At 36.8% G+C, this 19420-nt stretch overlaps 1 protein-coding gene across 6 annotated transcripts in view; it reads left to right on the top strand.

The window, feature by feature from the left end:
* The window catches only part of PRR16 (proline rich 16), a 278334-nt gene that overhangs the window by 166082 nt on the left and 92832 nt on the right, over positions 1–19420 (top strand). For 5 of the 6 annotated variants that reach the window (XM_057736762.1, XM_057736776.1, XM_057736786.1 and 2 more), the window contains one exon: positions 8360–9639. In XM_057736762.1, coding sequence (XP_057592745.1) covers positions 8360–9115 — 756 coding nt within the window. In that variant the 3' untranslated portion in view covers positions 9116–9639. Of the gene's footprint in view, positions 1–8359; positions 9640–19420 lie in introns of those variants that run through there. The other variant, XR_009053978.1, reaches the window with a different exon arrangement.

Below are 19420 nucleotides of genomic sequence, written 5' to 3'. Positions count from 1 at the left end.
TGTATAAACTAAAATATCTGTACTTCTACATACAAACAATATATATATATAGGATATATGTATTTTTAACTTATGTTCAACTGAAGGTTTTTGAGATTTATCCCTGTTGATGATACATATACCTTCATTTGAACTAGTTTTGATTGATAAATATAAACTTCATTTGAACTAGTTTACATTTACTTACCTAATCACTTACTAATAGATATTTAGTTTGCAATTTTTTGCTGTGGTCAAACAAACAAAAACCCTAAAAGAAACATCCTTATGCTTTTTCAACCCTGTGCACATCTCTTAGAATTTCTCCAAAGTAGTCTAGGCTTTGTTCCTAAAAGACCTACACCATAGGGAATGGTATGCACCTTATCCAGTATATCTAAGACATTGTCAGAAAGTCTCCCAACGCGCTGAATTTACATTTGCACTGCTAATGTACAAAGTTCCCATTTATCAACCTGATCACCAACAAGTAGAACTATCAGACTGGTTCATTTTTCGTAAACTACTTAATATGAAATACTTTCTCATTTTTCTTCATTTTGCACTGCCTTGATTACTAGTGAGATTGAGTGTATGATTTTTGGAAATTTGGAGCTTACCTTATGTGAATTATTACTTCCTAAGTTTTATCCCATTGTTCGAGTGTGTGTGTGTGTGTGTGTGTGTGCGCATGAACTTTCAATTTTGTTTCACTGATTTTTTTCACCTATATCTTATTTCTGTCACTCTATATTCAATCCTTCTATGTACCTTCTTGAATAAATTAATTTATTTGTACTTGTTATGAGTATTAATATATTTTAAGTTTGCTTTTTTAAACTATCTTATGGGTTTGTTTCTATTTAGAATGCTTTTTTTTGTTTTCTTATTTTCTGTAATTTTTAGATTTGCCAAAATTCCCTTACTCACTTTTTAATCCTTATATATTTTGAAAGTTATACATTTGTCTATTATTTCAGTAGTTGCTGTACAGTTTTTCACATGCCTTCTTGACTTAATGAAGCCTAAAGTTAACCGGTGTCAGATAGATATGATTCCTTACACACACACACACACACACACACACACACAAATTCAGTGACCGTAGCATGCTTTAACTGTGATTGTTCTCTAATCACACGTTATTTTTCCTAATATTTTAATTTCACATTTTTCTAGCCCTCTCCCAAATTAGTCATTAGTACATTATTTTTTTAATCAACACATATTTTGATTTACTTATTTAAAAATTTCTTTACTCACGCTTCTTGTATTCCAGTCCTCCCTTCTGAGATTTTACTTTTTGTCTAAACGGTCGTTTGTCAGTACTTTCAGCACAGAGCTGTAAGAAGTACACTCTCTCAGTCTTTTTTGTTTGATGGACGATATCTGTATCACTCTCACTTCTACAGAAGAGTTAAACTATATTCCATTTCCAATTTCTTTTGATATGAAACTATGTCTAAATTTTATTCAGGTTTCCATTGCTTGTATGAAAATCTCCTGTCAGCCTAAATTTTGTTATTGTATAAATATTTGGAGTTCCTTTCTTTGTTGTAAAACTCTGATCGTTACTTTCCAGTGTCCTATATTTTCACTATAGTATATTTGGGTGTGAGTTTGCTTATGTTTCCCCATTTGAAACTCTTCATACTTCTTTAATTAGATAGTGCTTCAGTTCTGAAAAACTGAATTCAATGCCTCTTTGAATACTGTTTCTTTCATTTCTAGAACCCTTTAAAAACATGTGGCCCTTTATCACAACATAACTAGGACTCTCACAGCCTAGCTGAGACCTAACTCTCCAGCCTCATCTCTCACAGTGTCCTTCAGCCAAGAGTCCTCTTTAAATCACTCACACTCAGGGGCTGTCTTCTATCTGAGGACCTTGATCAGGCTCTTTCCTGAGTGGACCTCTAGAATCGCTTCTCTTCTACAAGTTCACTGTAACTCATCTTTCAGGAATGCTTCACCCACTTTTCTGATATGGTTTTATTTTCCTCTTATAACATCTTTTATTTCTCATTCAAGGCACCTGGGGCAGTTGTGCTTTTACAGTTTTTTGTTTGAGTATCTAATTAATTTCTGGCCCTTCCACTAGATTCCCTGTTCCATCAGGGCATTATTTTTGTTTGTTTCTGCTTTTTTTTATCCTGTTGGCATTTTTAGGCACTCAGAAAATAGCAATGTAGGAACTAAAACCAGCCAGCAACTAGTGAACTATCAGGGGCCCAGGCAGTACTTATTTATCTCTGAAAAACAGTTTCACTTTCCTCGTAGTAGACCAGCTTTCTCTCCTTTGCTGCAGCTATTAATATAATAAAAGGCTTAGGGTAGATAACCTCTCCAGGTTAAATAGTACACAGTACCCATGAGCCAAGATGCGCATCCATCTATCATGTGCTTTAGGGGTCCTCCCACTTGAATTTCTGTGGTACCTGGCCTAGAGCTGGAGAATGTGCCACCTACTCTGCATCATTTATGGATAAATCCTTTCTTCCCCCATTTTATTCAAGAACCGAGCAACTATGAAGTAATAACACCTTCAAAAATCAATGCTTTTGCTCAAAGTTAAACCAAAGAAATAACACTCAATGAATTTATTTAACAAGTATTTGTTGAGTCCCTTTTGAACGCTGTTTACTACATTCAGCCTTTAAGATCCAAGAGTAAAAACAAAGTCCTCAGTCTCACTGAGATTGAGGTCTAGAGTGGAAACAGTATTCCTGTGCTCAACCAGCACTAAACATACAATTTAAAAATATGTGAATGCTTTGAATGAAAGAAATGTTTCTTTGTGAATATTTAACAAATTAACTAGACATATAAGGGAAATTGCAGTAGGGGGGAAGACTTACTTCATAAGTGACTCCTGAGCTCGATTTTAAAAAAGAGTAAGAGGTAATTAGGCAAAGAGGAGAAGTCAGAGCATTTCAAGAAGAAAAATCAGTATGTGCAAATGTCCTGGGGCAGGAAGCAGACTGGCATTTATGAGGATATAAAAGAAGACCAGAGAAGTCTGAAAAGAGAAAGGAAAAGGGAATCTTATTAGAGTTGAATATGGAGGGTTATTTAGGAGTGCTGTCTTGTACGGACTAAAAAGGGCCAATTGTTTTATTTTCTTTTATTTTTTTATTTTTATTTCTTTAATGAAATGATTTGTATTTCAAATATTTTTTTTGTGGGGGCTGCATTGGGTCTTCGTTGCTGTGCACAGGCGTTCTCTAGTTGTGGCGAATGGGGGCTATTCTTCACTGCCGTGTGCAGGCTTCCCATTGCAGTGGTTTCTCTTGTTGCAGAGCACAGGTTCTAGGCACTTGGACTTCAGCAGTTGCAGCACTCGGACTCAGTAGTTGTGGCATACAGGCTTAGTTGCTCCGTCGCATGTGGGATCTTCCCGGACCAGGGATCAAACCCGTGTACTCTGCACTGACAGGTGGATTCTTAATCACTGCACCACCATGGAAGTCCTCAAATACTTTTCTATCCATGTTTGTTTTTAGGCAGTATGCATGTCCTCACAGTGCTTCAGAAAGATAAATGAATGCGGCCAGCTATCTCAAGTACCCTTGGCGTCTCCCACAATTTGAGTCTCTACTTTTTTCTCCCCATGAGGACATGCCTCAGATTGCACCATTTCATTTTTCTAGTTCTCTGCGTATCATGTTTATCACTAGACTCTCAGGCAGCTGAATGAGCAAAGGAGAAGAGAGTATCCAAATTTAATGTGCTTGTCCTGCTGTCTTTCCATTATTACTCTTGAGCAGGGGGAAAACCAAAATAAAACGAGGAAATCAAAAGTGGAGTGATTCATTCTTCTCCAGACAGGAATTCATTGTCTATTGAGTGAGGGCCTTTGCCTTGATTTTTTTTTAAGAACTTTTATTGAGATGCAGTTAACATACAATAAACTGCATATATTTAGAGTGTACAATTTGGTATCCCAATCTCCCAGTTCATTCCCCCCAACCCTCCCTGCTTTCCCCACTTGGTGTCCATATGTTTGTTCTCTACATCTGTGTCTCTATTTCTGCCTTGCAATGGGTTGATCTATACCATTTTTCTAGATTCTGCATATATGTGTTAATATATATTTGTTTCTCTCTTTCTGACTCACTTCACTCTGTATAACAGTCTCTAGGTCCATCCATGTCTCTACAAATGTCCTACTTTCATTGCTTTTTATAGCTGAGTAATATTCCATTGTATATATGTACCACACCTTCTTTATCCATTCATCTGTTGATGGACATTTAGGTTGCTTCCATGTCCTGGCTATTGTAAATAGTGCTGCAGTGAACATTGGAGTGCATGTGTCTTTTTGAATGATGGTGTTCTCTGGGTATATGCCCAGTAGTGGGATTGCTGGGTCACATGGTAACTCTATTTTTAGTTTTGCAAGGAACCTCCATACTGTTTTCCATAGTGGCTGTATCAATTTACATTCCCACCAACAGTGCAAGAGGGTTCCCTTTTCTCCACACCCTCTCCAGCATTTAATGTTTGTAGATTTTCTGATGATGCCCATTCTAACTGATATGAGGTGATATTTCATTGTAGTTTTGATTTGCATTTCTCTAATAATTAGTGATGTTGAGCAGCTTTTCATGTGCCTCTTGGTCATCCATATGTCTTCTTTGGAGAAATGCCTATTTAGGTCTTCTGAAGGGCCAATTGTTTTATTTTCAGAAATCTTGTGAGCCAGTTGTGAAATAACTATTATTGAAAATGAAAAGTATATAAATCTATAATAAATAGATTACATTAAGAAGAAAGATTTTTTTCGAATTATTTCTAGTCATTCCTAATTATTTTACTACATTTTAATGTTTTTTTTTTTCGTACTCCTGAGTTTATGTCTATTCTAATGGTATGGTGGATATACTTTATAACGATGTGCTACTGCACGTTTCTTCCCAATTTCGCATCTAGTGATGTTGCCTTTACTCACTTAAAGTCAACCATGGCAGGAGTTAACACCATAGAAGTTGGCAGACTCTTCAAATCAGGACTCACTTATACCCCTAAGAATCAGTTATTAAACACTTATCATAACAACACTGAATGAGATTGACAGGACATTAGAGACCATGTTAAGAATTGATATATATCACAGGAGAAATGAGCAGGCATTGAAAGGTTTTAAGCAAGGAATGGCAAGCACAATTCTATTTTGAGAAAGATCACTGAGATTATAGAAATGAGAGAGGAGGTAAGGTGATTCTGGGTGGCTCATATGGTAATAGTGGCTCGGACTAGAATCAAAGAAAGGAAGTTGGAGAGAAGTAAATGGATTTAGGAGCTAAAATTGAAGACCTAGCTCTCATGGTATCAGCATGAACCAATCACACAAGACACTCATGTAGAAGTAAACTCTCTGAATCCTCTCTAACTTCTGGTTGGTTATGATGTTTTCGTGTCAGAAAGCCAACTGCACAGTTGAACAAACTTAGGCCTGAATAAGAGAGGAGGGGAAAGTCTACATATGGAAATATGAGATGAAGGGACTCATTCTTTTTAAAAATAAATTAGTTTTTTGGGTTTTTTTTTAAAGCTCTTCATTGGAATGTAATTGCTTTACACTGTTGTGCAAAGTTTTGAGGTACTAAAAATAAATTATTTTTAAAGTAATCCATAACTTTTCTTTCTTCATGTAGGTATAATAATACATGTATGGCAGCCATTAGAATAGCCTCAAAGATCTCTGGCTGCAGGCAGTGTAAATGACAGAGGGTCAGCTTCTGGGCTCTGAAGTTGAGCATTTGACCTGAGGATGTGCTTCCCACAAGCTGCCCCAGACAATGACTTAACATGGCAGAGACACTAAGCAAACCTGTTATAGGAGGTGCCAAATTCCTTAACTCCATGACTCCCCAACTACCTTGCCCACCTTTCCCTAGAAAGGCATTGCTTAAAACCCTTCCACCCAGTTTTTCTGTCTTCATAGTCGCTCTCCTATAACTTGGGGTTGAACCTACATCATGGTGTGATGGCCCTGCCAGTCTTATTTGACTTCCTTACTTTGCCTTGTGTCTTTGGCACGTCTTGAGTGGTTGTGACTTGGATCCTACCCCCAAGTGATAGCAGACATATGTAGTGTAGGTTCCTGGGTCTAAGAGAATTTTTCACCTCCTTCCCAAAGATCAGACAGCTTTTACTTCTACCTTAGGAGCAAGAGATCATCGCCTATGTCTTAGAGGTTAGAGAGTTTCTTGCCATCCCCATAATCCTGAAGGCTTCTTTTTAAAAGAAAGAAGGATCTTGTAAATGAGTGGGGTTTTGTGCCTGTGTGCCCAAGAGGGACCCTTTCCAGTCTCTGCCTGCCCTTATTCTCCCACATGAGAGGCCCATGGAAAAGGGGCAACGAGTGAGGACAGGCTGCATTGGGTCTGGGCTCCTCAGGATTCTAAATTGTCATGATAGCACACACTCTGCCTTTAATTACTCTTTAAAGTTTTAGCTGTTTACTCAGTTTGGTGTACACGGCATCTTTTCCCTGTGATTTGCCAAAGGTGGAACAGCTTATGTGTCCTGTCTGTCCTCATGGGGCTTACAGCTCTTTGCAGTTCAATTTATTTGGCTACCTTATGATCTCAGTTTTCCGATAGTCTAAAGAAAAATTATGATTTTTGCAGATTATTGGGCTTTTTCTCATTTTAGTGTGAGATTAATGTTCTCTTGTGCTTTCTATATGTTAAGGCAGAGGGAAAAGTCCCTTCCTCTGTTTATCTTTTAAGAAGTTTTATTGAGATGTAATTGACATACAATAAAGGCATATATTTAAAGTGTACAATTTGATATTTTTTCTTCTTATTAGTAATGTACATGTGGGAATCCCAATCTCCCAATTCACCTCACCCCAACCCCTCCCCTGCCACTTTCCCCGCTTGGTGTCCATATGTTTGTTCTCTACATCTGTGTCTCTATTTCTGCCTTGCAATGGGTTGATCTATACCATTTTTCTAGATTCCGCATATATGCATTAATATACAATATTTGTTTTTCTCTTTCTGACTTACTTCACTCTGTATAATAGTCTCTAGGTCCATCCATGTCTCTACAAATGTCCCACTTTCATTCCCTTTTACGGTTGAGTAATATTCCATTGTATATATGTACCACACCTTCTTTATCCATTCATCTGTTGACAGACATTTAGGTTGCTTCCATGTCATAGCTATTGTAAATAGTGCTGCAATGAACATTGGAGTGTATGTGTCTTTTTGAATTATGGTGTTCTCTGGGTATGTGCCCAGTAGTGGGATTGCTGGGTCATATGGTAACTCTATTTTTAGTTTTGCAAGGAACCTCCATACTGTTTTCCATAGTGGCTGTATCAATTTACATTCCCACCAACAGTGCAAGAGGGTTCCCTTTTCTCCACACCCTCTCCAGCATTTAATGTTTGTAGATTTTCTGATGATGCCCATTCTAACTGATATGAGGTGATATTTCATTGTAGTTTTGATTTGCATTTCTCTAATAATTAGTGATGTTGAGCAGCTTTTCATGTGCCTCTTGGTCATCCGTATGTCTTCTTTGGAGAAATGCCTATTTAGATCTTCTGCCCATTTTTTGATTGGGTTGTTTGATTTTTTGATATTGAGCTGCCTGAACTGTTTATGTATTTTGGAGATTAATCCTTTGTCTGTTGATTCATTTGCAAATATTTTCTCCCATTCTGAGGGTTGTCTTTTCATCTTGTTTATAGTTTCCTTTGCTGTGCAAAAGCTTTTAAGTTTCATTAGGTCCCACTTGTTTATTTTTGTTTTTATTTCCATTACTCTAGGAAATGAGTCAAAAAAGATCTTGCTGTGCCCTCCTCTGTTTTTAAAAATAAGTTATGAACCAGTGGGGCGAAAGATGAGGGGACAGGCTAAATAGGAGTAGGGGATTAAGAGGCACCAACTACTACATATGAAAAATAAGCTACAAGGATATATTGTACAGCACAGGGAATATAGCCAGTATTTTATAATACTTTTAAATGGTAGGAAACCCATAAAAATATTGAATCACTATGTTGTACACCTGAAACTAATATAATATTGTAAATCTACTATATGTCAATAAAAACATCAGTTATGTTTCTGTATTAGATTTTTATCTTTGGTGGGTATAACAGAGTTAAGGATAGAACGTATACATAAATAGTATATTATATTCTAGGGATGTGAAATCATTATGTTATCAAACCTTTGGCACTCTTCTGGTAGATATTCTGAATATTTATTGAATGAAAACATTAAGAACAATGGAATACATCATTCAGTGTTAGTCCAGGTTCCCATAGCAGATTACCGTGAGATAGGAAGACATTATTTTAGTATATTTTGCTTTGGGTCATTCTTCAACACAATTACCTTATCCTTTCCACCAGGTGGTTGACCAGATTGATACCCTGACCTCTGACCTACAGCTGGAGGATGAGATGACTGACAGCTCCAAAACGGACACCCTGAATAGTAGCTCAAGCGGGACAACAGCCTCCAGCATAGAGAAGATCAAAGTGCAGGCCAATGCCCCTCTCATTAAACCCCCAGCCCACCCATCTGCTATCCTCACGGTCCTGAGAAAGCCAAACCCTCCACCACCTCCTCCACGGTTGACACCTGTGAAGTGTGAAGATCCCCAAAGAGTGGTGCCCACTGTCAATCCGGTAAAGACCAATGGCACCCTTCTGAGAAATGGAGGCTTCCCAGGGGCACCAAACAAAATTCCAAATGGAGACATATGCTGCAAACCCAGCAGTAACTTGGACAAGGCTCCAGTGCAGCCTCTGATGCACAGACCTGAAAAAGACAGGTGCCCCCAAGCAGGACCTCGGGAACGAGTTCGGTTTAATGAAAAAGTCCAGTACCATGGCTATTGTCCTGACTGTGACACCCGGTATCACATAAAAAACAGGGAGGTCCACTTACACAGCGAACCTATCCACCTGCCAGGAAAGCTTCCTCCCCAAGGCCCTCCCCACCCTCCTCCCCCTCATCTCTCTCCTTTTCCACTAGAAAATGGGGGACTGGGAATAAGCCACAGTAACAGCTTCCCCCCCCTCAGACCTGCAACTGTGCCTCCTCCCACTGCACCAAAACCACAGAAGACGATCTTGAGGAAATCAACCACTACCACAGTGTGATGTATGCCATTTAAAAAAACTTTCTGTTTTTTTTAAAATTCTTATATTATAAACATAAAATAATAAGTAATGAGCACTTTCTACTCAAGCAATAAAAAGCCCAAATATATTTATCCTGCATTCAGCAGAGTGGCATAGAAATCACCTGGTAAGTATGCAGTATGTTGTTTATATCCTGCGTATACGTTGTTTAAAAGCTACATCATCAGAAACCACGAATAATGAAAAAGCTGAATATATTGTTTTTTCAGTTGACCTGTGACAAACTGTGACCTGCAGATTGCATATATTTTGATTTACTATAAAAGATGGGATTCGATTCATTTTATTCACGCCTAACTCATCTATGCATTGAGAACATGCCATACTCTTAACTTTGACCTAATGCTTTTTAATAAGAAATTTTAATACTGAAGGACTATTTTATTATTTTTTCTAAAGATGTTTGTCACTAGTTTTACATTATTAAATGCTGAGGATAATACCGGAACGTTTATTTTCTGTGCTATACAATTACGACTATATGTTCACCTATACATGTAATGAAAGATTTTGGTCTGTGGAAATATCATATGTCAATAAACAATGGTAAATAATGGCAAGACCAAATATTCCTCAGAATTAAAATGAAACAGTGGTTCATTTCATCCCATGTTAATTTACATCAAAATGGATAGCAACTCCAACAGAGTTTGGAGATCACAAGTATATGCCAGCATTTTTCAAATTAAATATCGCATAGCAGATCCTCAGTAGAACTGTACACATTTTCATATGATTTGCCTCCATTTTGGTACCTCAAGGATGATCTCTTGCACGCCAACCCCTTTAGACCCAACCCACTCTCAGCATGCCTCCAGGACACTCCATAAAACAGCTCACTGAAGCAGTAGGATGACTTGCCTCCTGCATCAGCAAGCTCTCTCTACCTCCCCGAGGGATTCCCTCATTTATAGGAGAATCATAGGGGGAAATAAAGATGTTTCTGGAACATGATATTTTTAGCATGCACCTTAAGCTGGTGCCCCTCAGAGCTGAAATATGCCAGGGTTCTTTGTTGTTCTATAGAAGGAAGAGAGGAAGTCTTAATGTTTTAATATGTTCATTTAGGCTTGATAGAAGTAAATCCAGGATTTTATCACCTCTCTAGATTTAAATATTTACATCCTTTCAAATGTTCATCCAGTGTTAGGCCTTTTGATATTATTAACAGTCTTAGAAGACATGAAGTTTTCTCCCTTCAGCCCATCTTTCTTTCACAGCCAATTACTGTGACCTAATAATTACTTTATAGTTTGAGACTTTTGACCCTTGTTGATGTCTGGGAACCAAGCTGGACCTCAAAGTAGAGCTTACTAACAGCCACAAATCATCCACAGAGCAGATAATTTATTTTCAGTAGAGCAAGTTGAATAAATTAGATGATTTAAGCTTGTTGATTAAGGATATTTGAGGCAGATGCCTAGACACAACCTCTGAGGTTCACATCCATCTCTCTTCCTCAAATTATAGACAGATCTACCCCATGAAAGACCATCTTTTTAGTTTGATTAGTAACATATGCCAAAACCACAACACCTGTTTTTATTTAACACATTTAGAAGTAACTGTTGGCCTATAAAGCTGAATTAAATCTCAATGTAAAGAAGTTACAGCTATTGACCTTTTTCTCTTATTATAGTTTATTTATTACATAGTCAATGTTAAATGTTAGATTACAGCAGTGTTGGGACATTCCTTTTAGTTTATTTGCTCCATATGTTCCTTTTTTTTTTCACTAATGTATGGAAAATATTGGGCCAATAGGTTTTTTTTGCCTGATAATTTTGCAACATTCACTGGAACTTAGTCATGTCTCTAAATATATATAAACTTGTAAAACATGGAAAGCAATTAACATAGAGTGTCATAATATTTGCCTGGAAAGTTGTAATTAAAGTGTCATGAGTGGCAGTGCAGTTTTTGTAATCAGCCAACATTGCTTTCAAAATTTAAATTCTGAACTGCAAGCTCTGCACATCATTCATTAAATCACCATAAAACACGGTCTATGTTTTCTCTTCCTGAAGATACCAAAGCAGAAATGCTTTTTTCAAATCTTTAAGGGCAGGTTCTTTTTTCACAACATGGCTTTAACTCTTTTATTAACACATAGAGTAGTGTACCAAAAAGCTGGCCTCCATATTCCTTTGAAGGTGATGTTTCTACAAAATGTAAAATGGTACTACTGCTTATGACAACATCTATTCATAGTGAATGGTAGAACATATAGTTAAAAAAAACTATAGCCATTAATTAAGTTGGAATAGGAAAAATTTTGTCTTGTTAGTTTAAACAAAGATTGTGCCATTTTTGTGAAGGGAATTTATTGTTATCTCCACTGATGAAAGGTGAAAAGAAAAGAAAATTGACCAAAGTTCTCTTCCATCTCTTGGTGGTTGTAGGAATTATAAAATAAAATAAAACTGATTTTTTTTAGGCCATGCTTAAGCTAAATATAAAATATCTGCTCAAAAATACAGGGCATGCAAGAAGAGATATTCCCCACTCTTTAACTTGACATTATATACATACCTCCTTTCATTAGTTTAATAGTAGTCTATGAAAAAAAATCTGCTATTAACTGAAGTGGTTTAATTAATCTAAAAAATCCTGTGTTTGAATTATACCCACATCTAACTATTTAATGAAAAAAGGAATAAGGCACTGTATTATATGGCTTTTCTTTGGACAGATCAGTAGTTGCTTTTAACATGACCAAGGACAGTAGCTACACAAAGTCTCTGAAACTATACAAGACCTTTTATATACAGTTCTAATTACAGCTCTTTTTGGATGCTCCATGAAGAAAAGGACTGAGTAGTTCCACTTGTAATTGTACTGGAAGTGGTGTAATCAAGTCATAAATCACTGCCTTGACTGAATTTTTTCCCGTGGAATAGATGCAGTAATGCATTGTCTTGTGATTGTCCTGATTCAGTTTCTTTCGCAGGTTTCTCTGTTGGTAGCACATTTTGTTGTACACTCAGATTCATAGCAAAAGATTGCATTGTTGTGCATTGGTACATACTGATGATTTCTAAGTGAGGAAATGATTTATGAGCAGTAAAATTCTGCATCACATAATTAAGTAAAGTGCACAGAATCTGACAATTACTAGATACTATTGCAAAATCACATGACATTTTCTGGGTTAATATGGAACTGTGACACTGTATTCAGATTTTTAGGCTGAACATTTTGGAATTTTAGCATCTTGCAAGTCACCTGATTATGAAATAATGACAGATGTGATACTACCATTAGGGCAGGCAGCAGAGTTAAACATAAAACTGCATTAGCCATATCTTAGTAGAGCATCAGTTATGTAGGATGTCATTTCATTGAAAGCACTTGGATTTATCGTTCAGGTCTTCTTGGAAAAACCTAAAGTGGAACATAAAGAAGCTCTGCAAATAACCTTCTCTTTAAATGTAGTTAAATCAACATGGGGTATAGAATTATTTGAAGACCAAGCGAAAATACGTAGGAAATTTTGCTTATGATTTATGACTTCCAGACTGATCAAAGATAGGTGAACTAGTATTTTTAATTGCTTTCTGAAACTTTACATACATTAGTTTTTTCTAGGTCTCATATTAATGTATAAAATAGATATTATTATCCTGATTTACAAGTGAAGAAATCCAGGACTTCAGTTTCAGTGGTTTGCCAAAATTGACCCCTTAGTAAGTGACTGGACTAGCATTTTAGTGCCAACAGAACTTCCCATACATTTTTTTCCCCACAACATCACCATTTAATTGTGTTCTTCATATCCGTGAACTTTGCAAATTTTTCCTTTGTTCTGAGGAGTTATTTTGACGTTCGAAAGGGGTTACCTAATGTTATTTTGACATTCTTAATATGTTTGATCTTTGCAGAACAGGAAAGGGATTTCAGGCAGTTTCACTACCATCAAGAATGAACGAGCTGTTGAATAATGCAAGCCTCATTTTGTCATGTATTATACCAGAGGCTTTACCTTTCTAGTTTTTTCTCTTAAGTTCAAAGGCTGTCTATTATTTTGGACTTTTTTCCCATAAAAAGTTCTGATGTCATAGTATTAATGCCATTTGATACTGTGTCACTTGCATTACTGGTATTTCATTTGTGAGTTTCATGTGTTTAACACTGACCCCTACAACTAAAAATAGCAATAGATCCACTCTGTGGAGCCACTAAAGAACCAGTGCATTAGAGCTCTAATAAAAGCATTTCCATCCTTTTGTTAGTAGACTATAGATATGATTTTTCCACTGTTTGATAATGTAGTTGTCGATTCTCCTAACCACCAAAGGGAATTTTGGACCAGCTAAATAAAACAATGTGTGCCCTTGGGTAGGTTAGAGTTGATGTTGACAATATATGATAATTAACCCTTATGAAGGGCTTGTTTTGTGTCATTCTTCTATGTGTTTTGTATGTTTCATTTTTCCCTAACATCATTTTTCCCTCCTAACAATGCAATGTCTTAGCCACTGTTATTATCTACATTTTACAAATGAGGAAACTATGTCACTGCTGTTCAAGGTCGTACAGCCAGGAAGTGGTCAAGCCAGGCATGTAAAGCAGGCAGTCCGCCTCCACAGCCCACGTTCTTCACCACCTTTCTGAACTGCCCAAAGCACAGCACCTGCGTTGTGCACAGGCCATCTGTAAAGCTTATAGTCATTTCACTGAAACTTGCTTGAATGTTGTTGGAAGATATAAAATAAGACTGTAAGTGAAGATAGACTAGTCCATGCTGTGGTAGCAAACAACTCTAGTATCACAGAGGCATCCAAGTTATTTCTCGTTCACTCAAAGTTCACCCTGAGTCCAGGAAACTCTCCAGGGCAGGTGTACCTCAGGTGGTCGTTAAGTGATCCAGGCTGTGTTGAATGTGTGGCTTCACCACCTGGTCACGTGTCCTCTTCCAAAACCACCACAACAGAAGAAGGGGAGACTGGAGAATCTTAGCTGTGCTTTTTCCTCAGTCCTTGTTCATTTCATTGGCCAAAACTAGTCATGTGGCCCTTCCTTTCATCCCCATTGCTCAAGAAAGCGAAGGAGATCCACATGTGGGTGAATACCAGTCATGCCAACCGTGGTTTCCAAAGGAGTAATTTTTTGGCGTGTATATAATTTGAATATATTATAGACCTCCTTTTCTTTTCATATTATTTGATGTTTGTTTAATCTCACCATAAATTATGATGCCATCTTAGTTTAAACAAAGATGGAGAGAAAAGTGAGTAACAACAGACTTGCTAAAAATTTAGTGGAGGGAATTGACAGCATTTACAAAGATGAGGGGTGAATTTTATCACAGCCTTTAGCTATCATATTTGAATTCTGTCTGAGATTACTCACCAACCTACGTTGTTCTAGTTAAGCATATGAGAACTGCATACTAAATTTTCTTATGCTAAATTTTTGAATGAAGAATTTTTCAGTAAATTAGGTTACTGTATGAATAATTATCCCCATAAGGATATATAAATCTTACATGACAACACTTATTTATCCCAAATAGTCAAAATACATGAAACTCTACTGCAGAAATTTGTCATTGATCATGTAAATTATGGTGTGTGTTTATAATATTAATTTACAGGGCAGTATATTAGGATAAAAGTGTAAATTTGAAACAAGAAGGCCTGGATTTGAGTTTCAGTTTTCCCACCTCCCAAGTGTTCTTGGTCGAATTACTTAACCACGCCTGAGGCTTGCTTTCAAAGGAAGATGATGGTGCTGCTCTCTTCTACCGAATAGAGTTCTTGGGTCATTGTCCTCCTCCCCGTCTATATTCTGGGCTCACCCAATCCTCCTTTATAGAGTAAGGGGCAAGAAGATTAAGACCAGCAGGAGCCGAAGGATGCTGCAGTTTCGCAAACCCCAAGTGACTGCCTGTGGCATTAGGACCATAAGCTTCCGCCCTTCTTAGGCAGCAGTGCTGAAAGGTAAAACGGATGAGGGAACGCATGTCGGCAAATTTAGGATTCAAGAAGTCTGTAACCTTCAGTGCAATCAAATAGGCAAAATTACCAAATCATTCCACCTTATTCTTTGCATAGGTTAGAAACACCTCCCACACTCTTCCTCTAGGTTGGGACTAAGTAAATTATGCATGGCAGCATAGCTAATTACTATTTACTCTACGTCTTGTTTTAAATTCCTTTATATTATTTGTATGGGATGAAAGCTCTGCTGACACACAGTTACACACAGAGTTCAGTCATAGCTTCTGCTTTGTTTATTTGTTCAAACTCTCACTATTTTTCAGCTCATGTCTCTCTTGTGGACACAAAAATGTAAGTGATGTGCATTTCCCGGCCTCATTTTGTCTGTACCTTCACGGGGTACTTGTTCCCCAAACTGCCTGGTTTCACACATTTTCTTTCTATAGAGTAATATCAATAAACTAACCATCCCCCACTAGCACCCAGTTTCCTAACATTTTTTCCTCTGTGCTTCTCCTCTAAAGGATACCACCTTCCAACATGTTGTTATAAGGCCCCAATGATTTAATGAATTTGCAAGTACTTTGCAAACAGCAAAACCTCACATAAATGCATGCCATTGCTATCAGCCTATGATACTTCTTACCAAAAAACCATGTTCATTGTTAATCTGGTGAATTGATTTGTCTTTGCCTAGGTTGATGCTAATTATATTTTATTCATCTCATTTATAAAGTAATTATTTTACATAGATTTTTTTGGTTACTATTAGCAAGTAAGCCTAATGATTTTCTTAGAACCTTGTCAGTTCACACGTAGAACTCTATTGATTTATTAGATTTTGTGAATTAGTAAGTCAGGAAATGAACGTGATAGAAATTTGATGTGACTACAACAGAGCACAGTTTATTAAACTGTTTTGACAAGTGTGGCTTAATTTTAAGTATTCATGATAATATTTAATAATAGCACATGAGTGAATTCATTTAGAATATAATTTGTCAAACTAAAGTCTAACACCACTAGGCTTTTATAACTCTCCCAAAAATGGTCAAATAAGAGATTAAATCATGAAGCTTTTGTTTAAAAAAGGAATGTCTGTGTTGTGATTAAAAACATCATTTGTCAGTGATATTAATAAAATTTGACAAAGCATTAACTCTTATTTTGCTTTAAACAAAATCTGTGATGTACTTGAGTACATGTTTTAATGAGGTACTTCCAAAATGTTTGAGAACTAAGTTTTTTGATCACAATGATTTATGGCTTAAGTATAAGTAAATAAATATTGCTAATAACAGTCCAAAATTATCACCTGAAACTATTTTCTAACAATTCAAACCGCTCTTTAGGACAAAAATGGAATATTTGGATGTATTTTACCTTTTTTTCCCCCCAAAACTTCATAGTTGTATCAAATAATAACTGCATTTTGCTTGATATTTAAAATACACTACTGACATTCTGGGTTGTTGTTTTTTTTAAATAGATTTATTTTTTTCAGAGTGCATTTATTATCAGTATTACAGAGTTAATATTAAAAATAGCTCCCCTATGTGACTTCCCAATAGATCTTCTGATCATCAAAGCTCCAATTTTCAGCCAGGTTTAACTTCCGCTTCTCCCTTGTTCCTTGTATTCAAGTGATTTGAATTTTTTGCCGTCTTTTGTGTGTGTGTGTGATAATGCCATTCCCACTCACGCTCTCCTCAGAGAGGCTTTTAGCCCCTGCATTCTGACATTACATTGCCTCCTGCTTGTCACTCCTATTCGCTTCAGCTGCCAGTCCATTCTGCAGGCATCCAACAGAGAAATTTGCCTTTAATCATTTCATCTCAATCCAGAAATTTTGAAGGTTCAGGATAATCTGCTATTTAAAATTCTTAACTATGGGCTTGGAAGTTCTAATAAAAACCTTTCCAAGGCTGCTTTTTCGAGTACCCAGTCTCAGAAGCGCAACGCTGATAAGACTGCTCCCGCCAGGTAGTCAAAATCACTAACCCCCTGGCAGGCCTTGCTCAGCTCCTGTGGCTGCAGCTCCTCCTGGCCCCAGCCTGGAATAATGTCTCCTCTCTGTTTCATGAGAGGAGCTTTTGTAAATCTTGTGCTGTCGATTTCCGCTATGGAACTGAATCCTTTCATAACAAATAAAATACAATATAAAAAAACCCACAGTAGTAAAATGGGTACCACCCAGGGAAAAATTCAAAAGTATAAAACTTAAAAATACCTTTGGAAAAAACAGCCAACTATGAATTAAACAAGTATGAATTTAAATGTATATCATCTCAATATTGTGGAAAGGCAATTATTTACCATCTACTTTCACTGGCAAAAAAACCATAGGATATTAGAGTAGAAGAAACTTAAAATAGTTAAATCCAGTCCCTTCACTTAATAGGTTATAAAACTGACCTCTTAGTAGCACAAATAAACTCATGCAAATCCACGTATAGAAATGGAAGTTTCCTCACTTGATATGAAATTTATTCCTGGGAACTTAAAACAAGCAGTTCCCAGTAGAAGACAGATTGCTGCATATTGGTGTGTGAGAAATGGAATCTTGGCAGAGAAGAAGAAATAAGCAAGAAAATTTGAGCTAGTAATGTGAAGTGTTATCACATATGCAGAAAGTGATAGGCAAAGAGAAGGAAGGAAAGTAAAAAGAAAATTGAAATAAGGTAAGCAATTAAAATCAGTGAGCTGAATACAATGGAATAAAATGAAGGCTATGCACTTAATACTTGAAGATTTGGTTGTATTTTTTACTGCTTAGACTATGGTTATATAGCATAGCATACCACTATTTTATTTGACCTTTTTTTTTTTTTTTGAAGATACACTGTACTTTGACAACAATGTAGGATAAAGCCCTTTTATCTCCCAGGGATGTAGACGCTGATAAGAGGGATTAGTGAGAGTTAGGTGTGTCCTATAAAGGTTCTCATGAGAATGAGGCTTTTGATTGGGTTTATATTCAGTCTTTTGACTGCATTCCTTCAGGACCCATCTTATCCTAAGCTCTGTCCACGTCACTAAGATGGTGTAGTTGGGGACAACAGAGTACTCTCAGCTGACAAGGACGGCAGTGCCAGATTCAAAGATAGAAGGTAAATACGATTTGCAACTGGAGTCTTATATATGGCATTAGATTCTTCTTAAGCCACCTGGCTCCACTTACTGGCATAAATATACGAGTTGTATGAGTTTTCTTCCCAGTGAGAAAATTTTAATTATTTTTCCATGGTTCTGTTTAGCACTTACATCAAATTTATTTCCTAAGCCTAGAGAACTGAAGCCCCATGCTGGTTTATTTTCTGTAGAGTGCCTGTGCTGTGAACTGAGTCTGGAACATTCTATTGTGCTGGATAAAATCACTGATAAAGATCAGCAGCCCTCTCAATATATATTTGTTGACGGAATTCATAGAATAAACAATCAGTTGTGAAGTGTTTTATTGATTACTATTTTCTGTAGCTTTTGCCATGGTGCTTATTTAATGTATTGTTGCTTGTAATGCTTGGGGAGATTGGAATGAAATTTGAAAAGACCGTTTTTATATTCTTGGTTCAGTGTGTTTGAGAGTTTCCTTACTAATAGTTAAAAAGTGTGACATTTACTTAGCTTAGAGTTATAAAGGTTAGCTCTCGTAAATTTCCTAATCCATGAAATGGGGGAAGCTATTCTGGATTTCTTGTAACCTATGGACTGATAGAAATAGTAGCTGATACACACTAGTGCTTTAAACAACAGGAATGGAATTGGATCTGGCAGTATATACTGCCTTAAGGTATCTTAGGTAATTTTCCATATTGAGTTAGATACTAAAGATGCATCTGGACTTATATAAGCAAGCAGAATTGTAGGAGGGTTTTTTTTTTTTTTTTCAGTGTCAAAATTCAAACACAGAAGCTAATATAAGAACACAGGTTCTTACACTCCTTTCTGAACCTCCTAGGAAAACAGCTTCTTTAAAAAAGAGGCAAGAGGAAACCAACACCAGTGAAGGTGGTAGAGTAAAGCATAAAAGATGCTTATAGATTCTGAGTGGACAGTGCTGTGGAAAGCAGAGTTTCCATCTGATCTTAGATCTTGCGAATGAGGCCGGATGGGGACAGGGTTACCACGAGTATGGGAAACTGACTCCATTGGCTTGAGGTTCTCTTTAATCTCCTTTCCTGGCCTAGGGATGTGTTGCAAATCTGAAAGAATGCAGGGTTCCTAGAAAAGAGTAGTGCTACTTGTACCAAAGAAAAACTGACGTTTTCCAGATGGAGAGATGAAGAAATCTGAGAATATATGTTCTAAAAATTCTTAAAAC

The sequence above is a fragment of the Hippopotamus amphibius genome, chromosome 1 (assembly GCF_030028045.1).
Source record: "Hippopotamus amphibius kiboko isolate mHipAmp2 chromosome 1, mHipAmp2.hap2, whole genome shotgun sequence".
NCBI classification, from domain to species: Eukaryota; Metazoa; Chordata; class Mammalia; order Artiodactyla; family Hippopotamidae; genus Hippopotamus; species Hippopotamus amphibius.
This window is presented reverse-complemented; position numbering and strand designations above follow the sequence as displayed.